Raw genomic sequence first — 14,648 nt, 5'->3', positions numbered from 1 at the left:
GAGGAGCGAAGTGGAGGCCTTTAACCCAAAGGACACCAAACCTACCATCAAGCATGGCGGTGGCACTATCATGGCAGTATTATCCTTATAACGTTGACACAAAGTAAAAGGAAGATTACCTCCAGATTCTTCGGGAAACCCCGAAGTCATCAGCCAGTAGGTTGGTCTTGGATTCAGTTGAGTGTTTCAGCAAGACAATGACCCCAAACACACATCAAAAGTGGTAAAGAAATCAAAGTCTTGACTTAAACCCCATCAAGAGCCTGTGGACTGTGATGAAGAAACAAGTCTGTCCAGAAAGCCAACAAAGGTCGTTAGACTGCACCAATTCTGTCAAGAGGAGAGTTCAAAGATGCAACCAGATACTTGTGGACGGCTGTCAAAAGCACCTAACTGAGGTAACCGGCCGAGGGATATTGTACCAAATATTAGCAGTGCTGTATGTATATTTTTGACCCAGTAGATTTCATCGTGTTTCCAGAAGACCTTCATTAAATCTATGAAAGAACCATAATTGTTTTTTATGAGACGCAGGAGTTTCAAAGATTCTAACATTGAAAACTCCAATTAGGAACCATTGGAAACTCTAGACTGCCACCATATGTGTACATAAACCTTTGGTCGCAATGGTATTTATAAAATTGGTGGCTCTGAATTCAGTTTTGACATCAGGCCAAAAAAAATTCCTGCCACTTTATAATGTAAATGTGTTATACAGGAAGTAACTGAAGAAAAGAAGGAAACTAAAACTGACAGAATCACCCTTTTTTTCGTACCTGACAGGACATGTAGGGAGGAAGTGAGGTCATAAATCAGACACACCTGTTAGCTGAGATGCTAACTAAAGCAACATGGAGGACAAGAGTGAGGGGAGTTGGGAAAAGGAGATTTCAGGAAGACCAATCCAGCTTCTATTTATCTTTAAACTGTGATGCATTAAAGTTAATGGAACAGCTTTGGAACCAAAAACCAGCTAAATGTTTGAAAGACTCCTGGTCCACAAGGAACAGAAGCAGGACTGGATGCACCTGATCCCACCAACAGCTGCCTGGATGTCTGTGTTGGACCCTGGTTGAGGTACGTCTAGTTTTTACTTCCAAGGCTTCTCTTCACCTTCAACACTCCTATACCACATATAAATTCACCCAAAACCCTTAAAACTGAACTAAAAAGCATTGATGCTAACTGAACAAGCTGAAATGATCACTTCTAGAACTGATGATATTTGGAAGTTTTGCTTAATTAATTAAGAAGCTTTTTAATTTGCATAATCAAGATGCTGAAACTGAATTTTCAGATTTGTTTTACTTGTTGTTCTCGGTGGTACGCAGCCTGACTTAAATACTGAAATTCAAATCGATGGCTATGTTTCTTTGTTCTGTCGTGTCTGGTTTTGTACCGAGGATGTCTGATATCTTTCAAAGTGAAAATCAGCTTTTACCCCCCCATGTGGTAATCAGTTTGACTAATTAGCGATATTTACATGGATAATTTCAACACTGAATTTACAAGATTTCTAGCTTTCGTAAAAGTTTCCTTCAGAATTTGTTGTATAAATTTTAGATACTAACTAAATCTGATGTGATGAATTTGATAAACAGCCATGTTTCCATCCTGCTCACTGACTTTGGTTCAAAATGTTCCGTCGTCTGTTATCTTAAGATCCAGGAGCTGCTAAATAGATCATTAAAGATGTCTGACTGCTAGCTGCAAACATGCTGTGATGAAGAGAAGGTGGAGTGAAATTAGGTCACAGCAAACATGCTTGAAGCCATCTGCTGGTTGTTGGGTCCCACATCACTCTAACAGTGCAGTAGCATAAATGGAGCACTAGATGGCAGCATGTCAGCAGCCAGGATCAATAACTCAGGACGCCATGAAGTCAAGGAAATGTAGGACAGTGGTTTCATATTAAATAAAAGCAGAATGGACTTTAGTTTGATTTGATGGGAGTTTTTAATTGATTTATTTTGTTGTAGTCTTTATATCGCTACAGGTTTCGAATATAAAATCTGCCCTCCTTCTTGTAAGACTTGCTTTTAGTTTGATGATCCCAATACAGTCTATGGATTTTTTTTTAAGTTAAAATAAGCAATGCAAAAAAAATAAACACACTTTTAATTGTGTATTATCTTTACTTTTACTGTGTACTTTTAAATACACAGTAAAGAAAATAAAAAATCTGTGGAGTTTTTCCTCTTTTTTTTTTTCCTTATTATTTTTGAAATACACAAAAATATTTTTTAAAAAGTAGAAAATTGACAGTCAATCTATATGTCTAATGTCAAATAATATTTAAAATGTGTAACGACGAATAACCATAAAATTTCTGTCTTTTTCTAGAAAATAGTTTTATTTTTATTTGTAAAATTATTGAATAAATTGTAAATATTAACAGTAAAACTGCAGTTAATGGACAACGGCTTGTGATTATAAATACAATAATAAACTGTTAATTAAAGCAAAAAATATATATAATTATATTACATAATATTTAATAACATATACACTATTTACAAGATGTTTCTGTAAAGTCACATATAAAAAATAATCTGAATAAACAGTTTATTCTTAAATAATATTATTTTTACTATCTACTATTGCTGAACAGATTTTCCATGTTTTGTTAAATTGCAGATAATATCTGGTAAAATCTCAGCAAAAAAGAAACACAAACAGTAAGTTCATCTTTAACAATGTGGGATTTTAAAATTACATAATTTCACTATAGTTATGTAATATGAAAATATTATTTTACAGATATTTGCTGTTATTTTATCATTTTTAGTTTTTGAATACTACAGCATTTTTTAAAGTATTTTTTCTGACACCATATTTTCTATTGTTATTATTTTTCTATTTATTTTATTTTATTTTTATTATTTTATTTTATTTTATTATTTTATTTTTTTTAATTATTATTATTTTTAACAGAATGAGTTTTTCCAGTGTCTCTCATGGTCTTTTTTTCGACCCATAAAGTCTGATTTCTATTAGAGGGAGTCTCTGAGCCTTTCTGAGAGACAAAGTACAGATTATTTGTCATTTATCTCCTCTCCTCTGCTTCCACATCCCTCTTAAAGCGCACAGAGCATTAATATGATGATCCAGCTCTGATGCTGCTGTGCCTCCGGTCCTCCCCTGTCCGTCTGTCTGCTTGGTACAGCTCGGGAGGAGGAGGAGTCTGATTACGTCTTGGAGACTCACACGCTGAGCGGATCCTGGCTCTCCCACAAACAGCGCGCTCCACCCGGCCTGGAGGCTGCGACGATGCCCGCTGGACAGGCTTTTACCACCGGCCGGAGCCTGAAACGCGCCGAACCAAGCATGGAAACCCAATAAAAAAAAAAAACCCGCCCTCACCAACGGCCGCTCCGTGGCGTAAAAATCATGCGCCTCGTATCCAAGCGGGCGTCTCGGAGGTGAAAGCGGCGGCGGAGGCTCAAGATAGAAGGCTTTATTAGTGAGAGGTGTCGGGAAGGGAGGGAGGGGGCCCGCGGCGCTGTCTTGTCTTCTAAGAGGATAAAGGAAAAAGGGAAATCAAGCTATTTTTACGCGCGGTGACACCATGAGCGGCGCGCCGGATGAGAGCTCGGTGCGCGTCGCCCTGAGGTAAGGATGCTGACCCTCCTCTCCAAAGATGCTCCTGTGGCACACCTGCTTTCAGGAACATGCATTTGTTATAATCCCTGCTTTTATTATCTCCAGCACCCAGGATTGCAAACAAAACCCACATAATTTAGTCCTTTTATTTTGACGCTCTTCTCCTCAGATTTTACGCAGCTTCTTTTGTTAACACCTGCACATGCCTCGCAGTGGATTTATGAATGAAGATGAAGCTGGGATTAGGGGAGAGTAAATCCTCTTGTGGTCAGAACAACACGCATTATTTTACACCTCAGTGTTCAGGGGCTTCCAGAGAGCTTCATACATTTGCTGTATCATGCTGATCTGACCCTTGTCCCCTCAGGACAGACAAACTGGGATACAACCACAGTCCGATCACTGGTTTTAGTGGAATCAAACAAAGGCCCAGACACTGTAGCACACAACAGATCAATGAGAGCATCAATGCAGTGACATGATAGGGCTGTAAATGTGTGCGCTGAAACCTGAAATGTCATGTGGACTGAGTGGAACAGGGAGAGAGAGGACAAAAGCGCCTCCCTCTCATGTTTCCCTTCTTCTCTGCTTGTTGTTGTGCATTCAGACTTTGACCCAGAACTCTGTTTACTGAGCCAACTCAGTTTACAAGCCTCTCCGCTGCACAGATAATAAATAATCAGCCAGGTTCTTTCGTTCTGCTCATATTGTGAGATTAGCTAAGCTGCTTTTCATATAGGAAATCATCTCTTACCTGCCTGTTGTAATTGGGGTTTTTATTTGGAAAGCTCAGGCTCATGAATTATTTGGAGAGCTGTGCGGTCTTGTTTGCAGGTTGGGTTTCCATTTGTGGTCCCACTGGTTTGTTCTTTCATTCATGAATTCATTCATTCCCTCGTGGGTCATCAGTTGTTCTGCAGTTTGGCTGCAACTTTTGAGCAGATATTTGGTCCAGAAAGTGTCTCCTAAAGCCCAAAATGAAGTAAGTTTACCATCACAGAGGAGTAAAGAAACCAGAAAATGTTCAAATTTAAGAAACTTGAGGAACATTTTTGACTCATATTGCTTAAAAATGACTCAAACCGATTATCAAAAATAGTCAGTGATTAGTTTATTAGCTGACAACACCCACCCTGCCCTCAGTAGACATGTTGAGGTTGCACAATGTAAAGGTTTTTATCTCCTCTTTTATGTGATAAATGCACAAACTGAGGGAGCTAAAGGTCAAAGGAGAAACATTTTGTTCACAAAACTAGCGGTCATTAATTCACCACCGTGATTCTGCATTTAATTAAGAGTCTGCTCTCTGCTCAGGTCAGCGGAGCCACCTGAGAATAATCCCTCTTTCTTCTGCACAAAGGTGATCCACTTACTGTCACGCTGACCTTAAACTGCGAGCTCACAAAGTGCATTAATTTTCCTGGATCGCTCAAAGGCACCTTCCTCCACCACAAATATAACATAAAATGTGCTTTTTAGTTTAATTAAAATCTGTTGTTTTCTGTGTTTCTGTGTAAATATGACTGGAAACATCAAAAGTCGATAAAGGGAACTCTAAAAACATTTAACGTAGGTGATTATTTATTGAGGAAAATGATCCAATCTCATGTCTTTGAGCGGAAAAAGTGTAAGAACCTATCAGGTTTTGAGTTAATTTGAGCGTCTGTAGTTTTCAATCAATCAGGTATGACTGTGTAGTGTGTTCTATGTAGTTAACTGGGATGTATCCGATCCTCGAAGCACATTTGTGGAAGTGCATCATGGATTTCCGAGGAGTTGTTGATGTTCGTCAAGCTGGAAAAGGTTCCTGATTTATCTGTAAAGAGTTTCCACCAATAAGCAGTCAGGCATGCCGCGTACAAATGGATGAAAACCAAAGACCACCACCAGCATCCCCAACGGTTCTCAACACTTGAACAATACCGGTGTGGAAGGAGAAAAGCTGCTACTAGAAGGCTTTTGGAAAGTGTTGTGTGAACAGATGAGACCAAAATGGGTCTTTTTGGTTTAAATAAGGAGCGTTATGTTAACAACCTTATCCCATGTGTGAAGCACGGCGGTGGCAGCATCATGCAGCGGGCCTGTTCTTCCGCATCACGGCCGTAATTATGTGAACGATGACTTCTGAATTGTTCCAGTGAATCGTAGAAAGTGGGTCATGCAGCCAGGCAACAACCCTCGGCACACGAGTGGCTCCACCGAAGAACAGTTAAAGTTAATGTTTGGAAATGGTCGAGTCAAAGTCCTGACCTAGATCCAGTAGATATGTATAGACAGACCTGTGGTGGGCAGTTTATGTATGAATATTAAACTGTATAGTGGTTCTTTTTCTACTATTGTAAGACAAAATATCGCTTGTTTAGAAAGACATTTTCAGAAAAAAATACATTTAAACGTAAAAAAGTCAAAGTTAAAGCTGCTCTAATCAGTATTTCTTTTATAAACAGTGGATCTGATGCCTGTGTGCAGTTTAAAAGTTGACGTTTGTATGAGCAGCTTCATCTTGTTTGCATTTGTCAGTTGATTGTTTTGGTTTACCAACTCGACTTTAAAGATTTGTTCAGCCAAACTTTTTTTTTGTTAAAGCGTCAGGCAGCTATTTTTAAGTAAATGAACTCCGCTACAGTGACTGTATGCTGCCTGTCCGGTACCGAACAGCTGACGGACAAGCAGTTATGTTCGCTAGCTAGCAGTTAGCAGCTAGCTAGTGAACATAACTGCTCGTCTGGTAGCAAACAGCTGACGAACAAGCAGTTATGTTTGCTGATGAGCAGTTAGCATCTAGCTAATGAACATAACTGCTCGTCCGGTACCAAACAGCTGACGGACAAGCAGTTATGTTCACTAGCTAGCAGTTAGCAGCTAGCTAGTGAACATAGCGGAGCAATAAATAAGCTACAAATAGTTATTTTAGGAGTTTTCTATATACATAAAAGAAAATGTGAGTGACTATTGAGCTTAATTTTGTTAGCACAACAAGCTTTAAATAAATACGAAGTTTCTGTTATATCTATAAATAGGCATGTGCGTGCTAACATGTTAGCCTCAAACACAGTAAATGCTAAACAAATGACTGTAATGACTCTGCAAGTGGCCAAATCAATATATTAATGCAAATGTAGCTAAAATAAAGCTTTAATATACAACATTTTCATTGAACGACTGTTATAATTAACAATTTAATGATGTAAGTGTCTTTTTTTTGTACATTTTTTTTTTTAGCTTTAGGTAGTTGTGCTAGCGCCATTGACCGCCACCGTTTCGCTGCAAATGTCGGACTTTCCTTTATTGATTAACTTTGCTGTGATTTTTCAACTAAATCTGTGGCGTTAATGTCATTAGAAAGGTCACATTTTAGAACTAAATGCCCCGCTGATGCCATTAAACCCTAGCTGAAGAAGGGGACGTAAATAAATAGGTGTAAAAATAACGACTAAAATATGACATTTCAGCTAGTTTCTTCGAGCTGTTTTTTTTATACATGTGAATGTAAGTGATTCTAACGATTATGCAAAATGATTGTGGTCAACTGATTAAATCAGGTGATTTTATAATAACTGCGACAGTCCTGCTGTTCTGCACTGCTGCTGTAATTATGCTTGTCCACACACAAACTGCACTGAGCTGATAATGGTCGAGGCTACGATGTGCAGGTTTGAGCTTTTTCTGTATTTTCACTTGGGAAAACAGCAAACGGAGACTTGACAGCAATAATTTCCTCAGTTTGATGCTTTTTTTTAAGCTTTTCTCATATGTCTGTGCTACTCCAAACTTTAAAAACGACATAAAGACGAGACAGAAGAACCCAAAATGCGGCGTTAAGCAACCATTGGACTCACTGTGGGAACAAATATAAAGATATTTTTTTAAATTAAACAATCGCTGCTGATGAAGCTGGAGGCCATCTGTAGCTGAAAGTATAATCGATGATAACTGGAAGTCGCCAATAAATCACAGCCTTCACGCCGTACCCTCACGTCGCTGTTTTCGACTCGATTAATCGCCGTGGCAACATCCTAATTATTTTGGGGCTTTCGAGTTTCTTAAAGATTTCGACTGTCAGCTTTTTTTTCCACCTCTGTAATAGTTTAGTTTAGCTGTGTGTGTGTGTGTGTGTGTGTGTGTGTGTGTGTTGTCAGTAATCAGGTAGCAGGTTGCCAACGTGTACCTGCCTCAGCCTGCGGAGCTTAATGCTGTCTGTTAGCGGCCTCCTAATCCCCATCACAAGAGCTCCGAGTGATGAAATGCTCCTTTATCATCTTCTTTTTCTTTTTTTTTTGTGGTAACAGTCAGAACAAGAAAAGTCGGATCCCTGGAGCCCAAACAGAGGGACGGAATCACAGAGCAGTTTTTGTTTCTTCTTGATTTATGACTGGAAAGATGACGTAACCTGAAAATCTGTTTGCTTTGTGTTGTTTTTTTTAGAAAGAGAAATTGCTTGTTGATGGATCTTAGATGTGTTTGCTTTGCTGTTGTCTTTGGGGTTTTGAAGATTCACACCTGACAGATGGGGCACTCTTCAGCTGTTGGATGTTTCTGCAGATATTTCGTGTTTTCTGGGTTTTCCCTCGAGCCACCAGACCTTACGTAACGTCACGCACGGCCATGCATGAGCAGCTCCTCACACATATTCCACGAAAAAGTTAAAGGTTGATCCGAGGCTTTGCCTGAAGGAGCCGGTCCGGTGATGTATTAGTCCGTCCATATCCTTGAAGCTTTAATAATTGAGAACCTGCAGCCAGAATTAGCCAGAGAGGGATCAGGTTTCCTGCTTAGTTTTCCTTTTTAATTAGAGGAGTTGCAGTGAGTGCTTTTAAAAATGCATTTTTAATTATCTTTTAGAAGTTGTAGGGACTTCTACAGGCTGCAGCAGGAGGATCAAATCTGCTTGTGTTTCAGTTGCATCGGCAGAAATTGACATTATCTGCTGAGAAACAGAATCACTGTCCTGCAGTTTATTATTCAACTTTAAAATATTCTGTCTGGTACATTTATGTAAAAACAAAGTATGGTTTAAAGGGATGGTTTATATGGGTTACATTATCTACAGTTTTTCTTTGATTATACTAAATATTATCTGTAATTAAACAAAATATGTAAAATAGCTGGAAAAATACCATATTTACCTCCTTAATATACTTTTTTTTTTTTTTTTCAAATAACAGCAAATATCTGTACAACAATATATTTTTGGCTGATTTTAAATACAGGAAATGGTGTAATTTTATAGTTAAAGTTGTAAAAGAACAAATAACAATAGATGGTTTAGGTTAACATACATTTTTTTTCTGTAACCTTACCAGATATTAATTAGAATAGAAAACATAGGACATCTATAAAATAGGGGTATTTTATTTTTACCATTTTTAAATCTTTACTTTACATCAATTTTCTTCCAAACAACAGAAAATATCTATATCAAGATGTTTTTGGATTATTTAAATACAATAAAAATAATGTAATTCTATGGTCAAACATCATTTATGATCTTTTAGTTCCTTGATATACAATTATTATTTTTTTAAAATATCAACAGAAATTTGTAAAATTATATTTTTGACTGATTTACACTGTAAAAATAGTCATTTTATGGTCAAACACTGTAAAAAGAGTGAATTGCCATTTATAAAAACACAGATTTTTAGTCATTATTTGAAGTTTTTGCCTGTTTTTTTGATGACTAATGTGTGAATCAATAAAAAAGAGGAAAAAATATGGAAAATAACTGAAAATTGTTTCAAAAATCACAGCCAAAAACTCTCAAGAAAATAATAATTTCAGCATTTTATCTTGCAAAAAAATGGAAGTTGCTGGTTTACTGCTGCCTTGATCAGTCAGTTTGTGCTGTTGTCTGATGAACTAATGCATCAACACAACACTGAAGTCACACAATAACAGAACATCAGCTCTTGTGTTCTGCAGGTCAACATTACTGTTTTTATCAGTGGAGTCTGGTGGCTGTAAAGAGATCGATACGTCTTCAGTTCTCCGTCAGGAAGGGACGTCTGGGGGCAAAATACACTTAAACTCATGTTGATTTTTCTTTTCTTTTCATGGCTGCAAACCAAACTCTACCTACAGCTCGTCATTTCTGAGCTTCTGTTCAGATTCTGCTGTTTGCTTCTTCATACAATCCCACTTTAAAGAAGCCAAACTATCCCTTAAATGCCACCTTTATAAGTACAAACGTCATGTTAAATTGTGCTACTGTTGTGGTGTTTATATAGAAAATGATCAACCGGTACGTCATGAAAACATTAGAATAAATAACCACATGAAAAGTGTGTCAGTTGTTGCCTGAAAACTGACCCATTTAGCATCATTACTCATTGTATTTATTCCACCTGGTGGTCAAGTAGAACAAATTAGCTCACGTCCTCGTATCTGCTGTCGTGAAATTTGTGCTCGAAAACAACAAAAAACAAGCTTAAAAACATCACTGAATACAGACTGCACTGCAAAAATCAAACAGGAAACCCAAACCAGACCTCCATCCCCTGATGTGCTCCCATTGGCCGCTCCGAGTGTCCGTCTAGCACAAGCCCCGCCCCTTTGACCTCCGTGGATTATGTTTGAGGGCAAAGGCCTGTTCGCCTGCTGCCGCGATACAAAAGCATCGTGCATATGTTTGTGCACGAAGCCGTCCAGGCGCGGATTCGTTATAAATATTCATGAATCCAGTCGAGTGAACTGAGACACAAAGCGGCGCCGGCTGCGGCCCAGCTGCTGCTGCTGCTGCTGCTGCTGCTGCTGCTGTCGCCATGTGATCCGGCAGATATCCAGTAAGTTTGTGTCCGAGCAGCCACGGCAAAGGTTAAACCCAATACAGAGAGCAACGTAGGAAAAAAAACGATGATTGCAGCTTATTTTTACAGCTTTCTCCTTGACTCCCGTGTGATCGGAGCGGCCCGTCCTTGTCAGGGAGGAATGTTTCCACGGCGCTGGTATCGGCCGGTTGTGTTTGTTGGTGTTTTATCGTCATATACGACAGCCTCCATCCTCTGCCACTTCTCCCCTCCTTCCTGCCCGCCAACCTTTGACCCGTCAGAACTTTGATGGAGCCCCTCGGCGGCCTGATTGGACCCCGGTTTAGCTGTTACCATGGCGACCGGGGGTCCCACAAATGGACGGCGGTGGAAGGACAGAAGTTTTAGGGGGGAAACTAAAAGGCTGAGTCAGCAGACGACCCTCTCTGGCTTCGTTTTATTCTCTTTCCCGCTCGTCTTTATTGTCCTGCGTCACTCGCGGGTCGTGGTTCCTGTTTCCACACCGGGCTCAGAGAAAACACGTCCAAGGTTGTTGTCGTGATTTATTTCTTCAGCTTCTGCAGAAAGCTCTGAAGTTTTTGTCACCAACTTCACTGACAATTCACCCAAAATCCCACTTTGTACGTGGAAAACTTACAAGAACTTGTACCTGACAGTTAAAACATCTTTATTATAGCCTAAATAAATAACTTTATAATGTAAACATGATAATCAGCCACAGAACATCTCAGTCAACATGTAATCTACACTTTGTTTTCTGATTATACCAGATATTATCTGATATTTAACAAAACAGAGAAAATCTGTAAAATAGCACAAAAATATATTTTTGAATCCTAAATTTTTACAATTTCTCTATAAAATATGTATATTTTTACTGATTTAAATACAGTAAAAATTAAACATTAAATATAGTAAATTAATACTCTTCCTGTGCTTGTACCAGATTTTATGTTCTATTTAGCAAAACAGGAAAAATGTGTGAAATAGCACAAAAATAACATTTCCAATTGGGGATTAATGAAGTATTTTTATCTGTTTATAACATTTTTAAATCATTAATATTCAGAATTTTTCTACTAAAGGAAATTGTCTGGAAGATATTAAAATATGAGTGTTTTTTTACTGATTTAGATGCAGTAAAAATGGTGTAATTTCACATTAAACATAGTAAATTAAAGCTTTTTTCTTTCCTTTTTTTCCATTTTACTACATTATCTGTAGTTTAACAAAACAGGGAAAATCTCTGAAATAGCAGTTTTAAAAAAAAACTAATTTTTCAATACAAAACATTTAAAATTCCTAACATACATAGTTTTTCTTTCAAATAATGGCAAATATCTATAAACTAATTTGATTTTTTGACTTATTTAAAGGCAGTAAAAGATGGTGTAAGTTTGCTTGTGAACACCGTCACCAAACAAAATTGTTTTACTTTTCAACTTTACTGCAAAATGCGACTAAATACCAATTTTTTGAGATTCTTTGAACTCTTAACGATGACTTTGTAATTTGTGTGTAATTTGCTGTGATCGTGTGTAACCAGATCTTCAGTTCAGGCCTTTAAATGACTTATAAACACACATTCTTCCTGCACAGACGGATTTCTGTCCCGCCTTTTGCTGTTTAACTCTCCTAGAAGTGAATAGAGATCTGATGAAGTGGCTCTAGATGTCGAGAGCAGCTGCAGGACAATAGCTTCTGTCTCTGAAGCCACAGTCCTGTTGTGTTGTGGTGGCTTCAGACTGTAGCTGCTCATTGTGGCTGCGCCTAACGTCTACTTTACCTCTTTTTATTTACATCCTTCCATCGTTCTGGTTCCTCCTGGTTCCTCCTGGTTCCTCCGGTGGCTCTGGGCGACCATTAGACTCACATGTAGAAGTCCACCTGCTGGCTTCATGTTGTTACATAAGAACATGGTGCTGCTGGTGGAACATTTAAAAGCATTAATGCATTCCTTTAAAGTCCCCTTAAGAATAGAGAGGAAGCTTTTCAGTATTTACTCTCCAACAAAGCCTTTGACTAGACGAAAGCTGGGGGATGTGACAGATGTTTGCACTTCTCTTGTCTCGGTTACGTAACAAGCAAAGGCCCAGTGGCTCTACTGGGAGTCTGTGAGCACCTGTCACTGGTTTCTGTGGGTTTGGTTCCTCGTTAGCTTCTCTCAGGTGGATTCTCTGTTCAGTCTGTTCACGTCTTCATCAGCTCTCCACTGACATTCTTCAGCTGCTTAGCCTCAGGTGTTGTTGAAGCGTTTTATAATTTATCCAACACTGTAAAAAACATAATAATAAAAAAAAAAGGCCACAAGAGTTAAAAAAAACCTAAAATGATGGAATGCTGTTGTGTTCAATAATGGTTGAAAATAGTTAAAAATAAAGACAAAAATCTTTAAAATAACAACATTTTTAGTGGATTTAAATTCAATAAAACAGATTAAAAGACAAATTTGTAAAAGTTATAGATATATTAATTGGAAAGTTATTGGCAGTTTCACCCGGTTTTTGTTTGTTTTTGTTTGCAGTCAATGTATAAAATTAATTATTTTTTCTTAAATTTTACTGGATATTATCTGTAATTTATCCAAACAGGTCAAACTTATAAAATTACAAACAAAAAACATTTCTCATTTGCTTAATATATATAATTTATCTTCCAAATAACATCAGATGTCTGTTAAAATGATTTATTTTTGTGATTTAAATACAATAAAAATCTTATATTTTTATGATCACACACTTAAAAAGAAACAAATTATCATTTTTAACTTGCTGTTATGAGTTTAATAAAAAGGGCTGCAGTCACTGTTCACATGTAAATTCATATTTCCTGTGATTTTACTCAATATAATCTATCATTTACTAAAACTGGGGGGGGATCTTGACTATTTTTCATTCCTGAATTATTTCTCTTTCAAATAACATCAAATACCTGTAAAATAGTGATGTTTTACTGATTTAAATGCAGCAAAAATTGTGTAATTTTACAGTCAAACTTTGTAAAAGAATTAATTTGTAAAACTAAAAATTTTTTGGTGTGGATGTTTTTTAAAATTTAGTTTGTTTTTTTTGTTTTTTTTTAAAGGTAATATGTAAAATTTAAAAAAACAAAAAAAAACAAACTTTTGTCGACATGATGAAACTTTACAGGTGTGTAGCTGAGGTCAGAGTCCAGGAAGAGTTTGAAGATGGATGTAGTCGTGATTCCTAGTTTTAGATTATTTAGTTATTTCATTCAGTTAAAGCTCTTTTGGCCTGTAACCAACACACTAGCATCAGATAAATAAACTACATTTATATAAAAACCAGAGGAGAGCATAGCGTGATCAACCTTCTGTTTCCTCGCTGCTGCTCTGCCTCCTCCAGATCTAATAACAGCAGACGGTCCACGATGATGTCAGCTGATGATGTGATGGTGAGTCTGCTGCTGGCGGTGCAAACTATCGGAGAAGAGACTCTTGTTGTTGTCTGCTGCCTGTCGGGCTCAGCTGTACCTTTTTCCGTCTCTGCTGAGTCACATCCAGGAGAATCACATTAGATTCAGACGCCGGTATTAACGATGATGATGCAGGAGGATCGGCTGCGTCTCTGGGGAGCAAATCGATTTCCTGGTTGTCGGGAGCGGTGATGTGATTGGCCGCGTTTCAGGAAGTTCAGCAACTGACTCATCTGCTTTTTTATTTATTTTTTATTCCCGTCTCCGGTCATTAAGTCGGCAGACGTTTAATCTATTCTAAATGACCTCTTATGCATCTATGAATTCTAAATCACCGCATAAAAGGGTTCGCTTAAATCACTCGTGGCAGAGCTTTGATCCTAAGTTTCCCTTTTCGACCGACCAAACCCAGTCGCAGGTGTTGGATGTGTGGGGTTTCCTTGGCTATTTCTCAGGCTGTCACTGTAATCGCAGTAATGAGAGCAGGACCTGAACGGGACTTGTCACATGGGGAGAAGCTGACAAAGCCCCTCTGTCTGTAACTTAATGTGTGTGTTTGAGTAGGTATACGTGTGTGTGTAGACTCTACTGTATGTGTGTGTGTTTCCCTTTCATCCCTTTAAGGCTTCAGTAAACTCTATCTCATTACTCTAAACTGCTCTCATCAGTCACTGCCAGTCATCGGCTTCTCCTATTGAACCGAGCTTAACCCTCCGAACCCCGCCGAGCGCTTTCTGGGAGTTGTTTTTGTGCTCCTGTCGCAGTTTTGCTCACCGTGTGGCTCGTTTTTTACTATGATATGAAGTCTTGAACCTTATGGAAACAGCAGAGCCGTGGCTAGAA

The 14,648-nt window shown here is 38.1% G+C and overlaps 1 protein-coding gene across 1 annotated transcript in view; it reads left to right on the top strand.

The window, feature by feature from the left end:
* Positions 1-3,509: 3,509 nt before the first annotated feature.
* Positions 3,510-14,648, top strand: part of LOC103369282 (kinesin-like protein KIF21A) — a gene marked incomplete at its 3' end in the record, with an annotated part of 40,513 nt that continues 29,374 nt past the window's right edge. Inside the window, exon 1 of the mRNA XM_008297959.1 lies at positions 3,510-3,612. Coding sequence (XP_008296181.1) covers positions 3,569-3,612 — 44 coding nt within the window. The remainder of the gene's footprint in view (positions 3,613-14,648) is intronic.

Source organism: Stegastes partitus, unplaced genomic scaffold (assembly GCF_000690725.1).
Source record: "Stegastes partitus isolate 25-593 unplaced genomic scaffold, Stegastes_partitus-1.0.2 Scaffold1264, whole genome shotgun sequence".
NCBI classification, from domain to species: Eukaryota; Metazoa; Chordata; class Actinopteri; family Pomacentridae; genus Stegastes; species Stegastes partitus.
The sequence above is the reverse complement of the archived record's forward strand: the minus strand, read 5'-3'. Positions and strand labels throughout refer to the sequence as shown.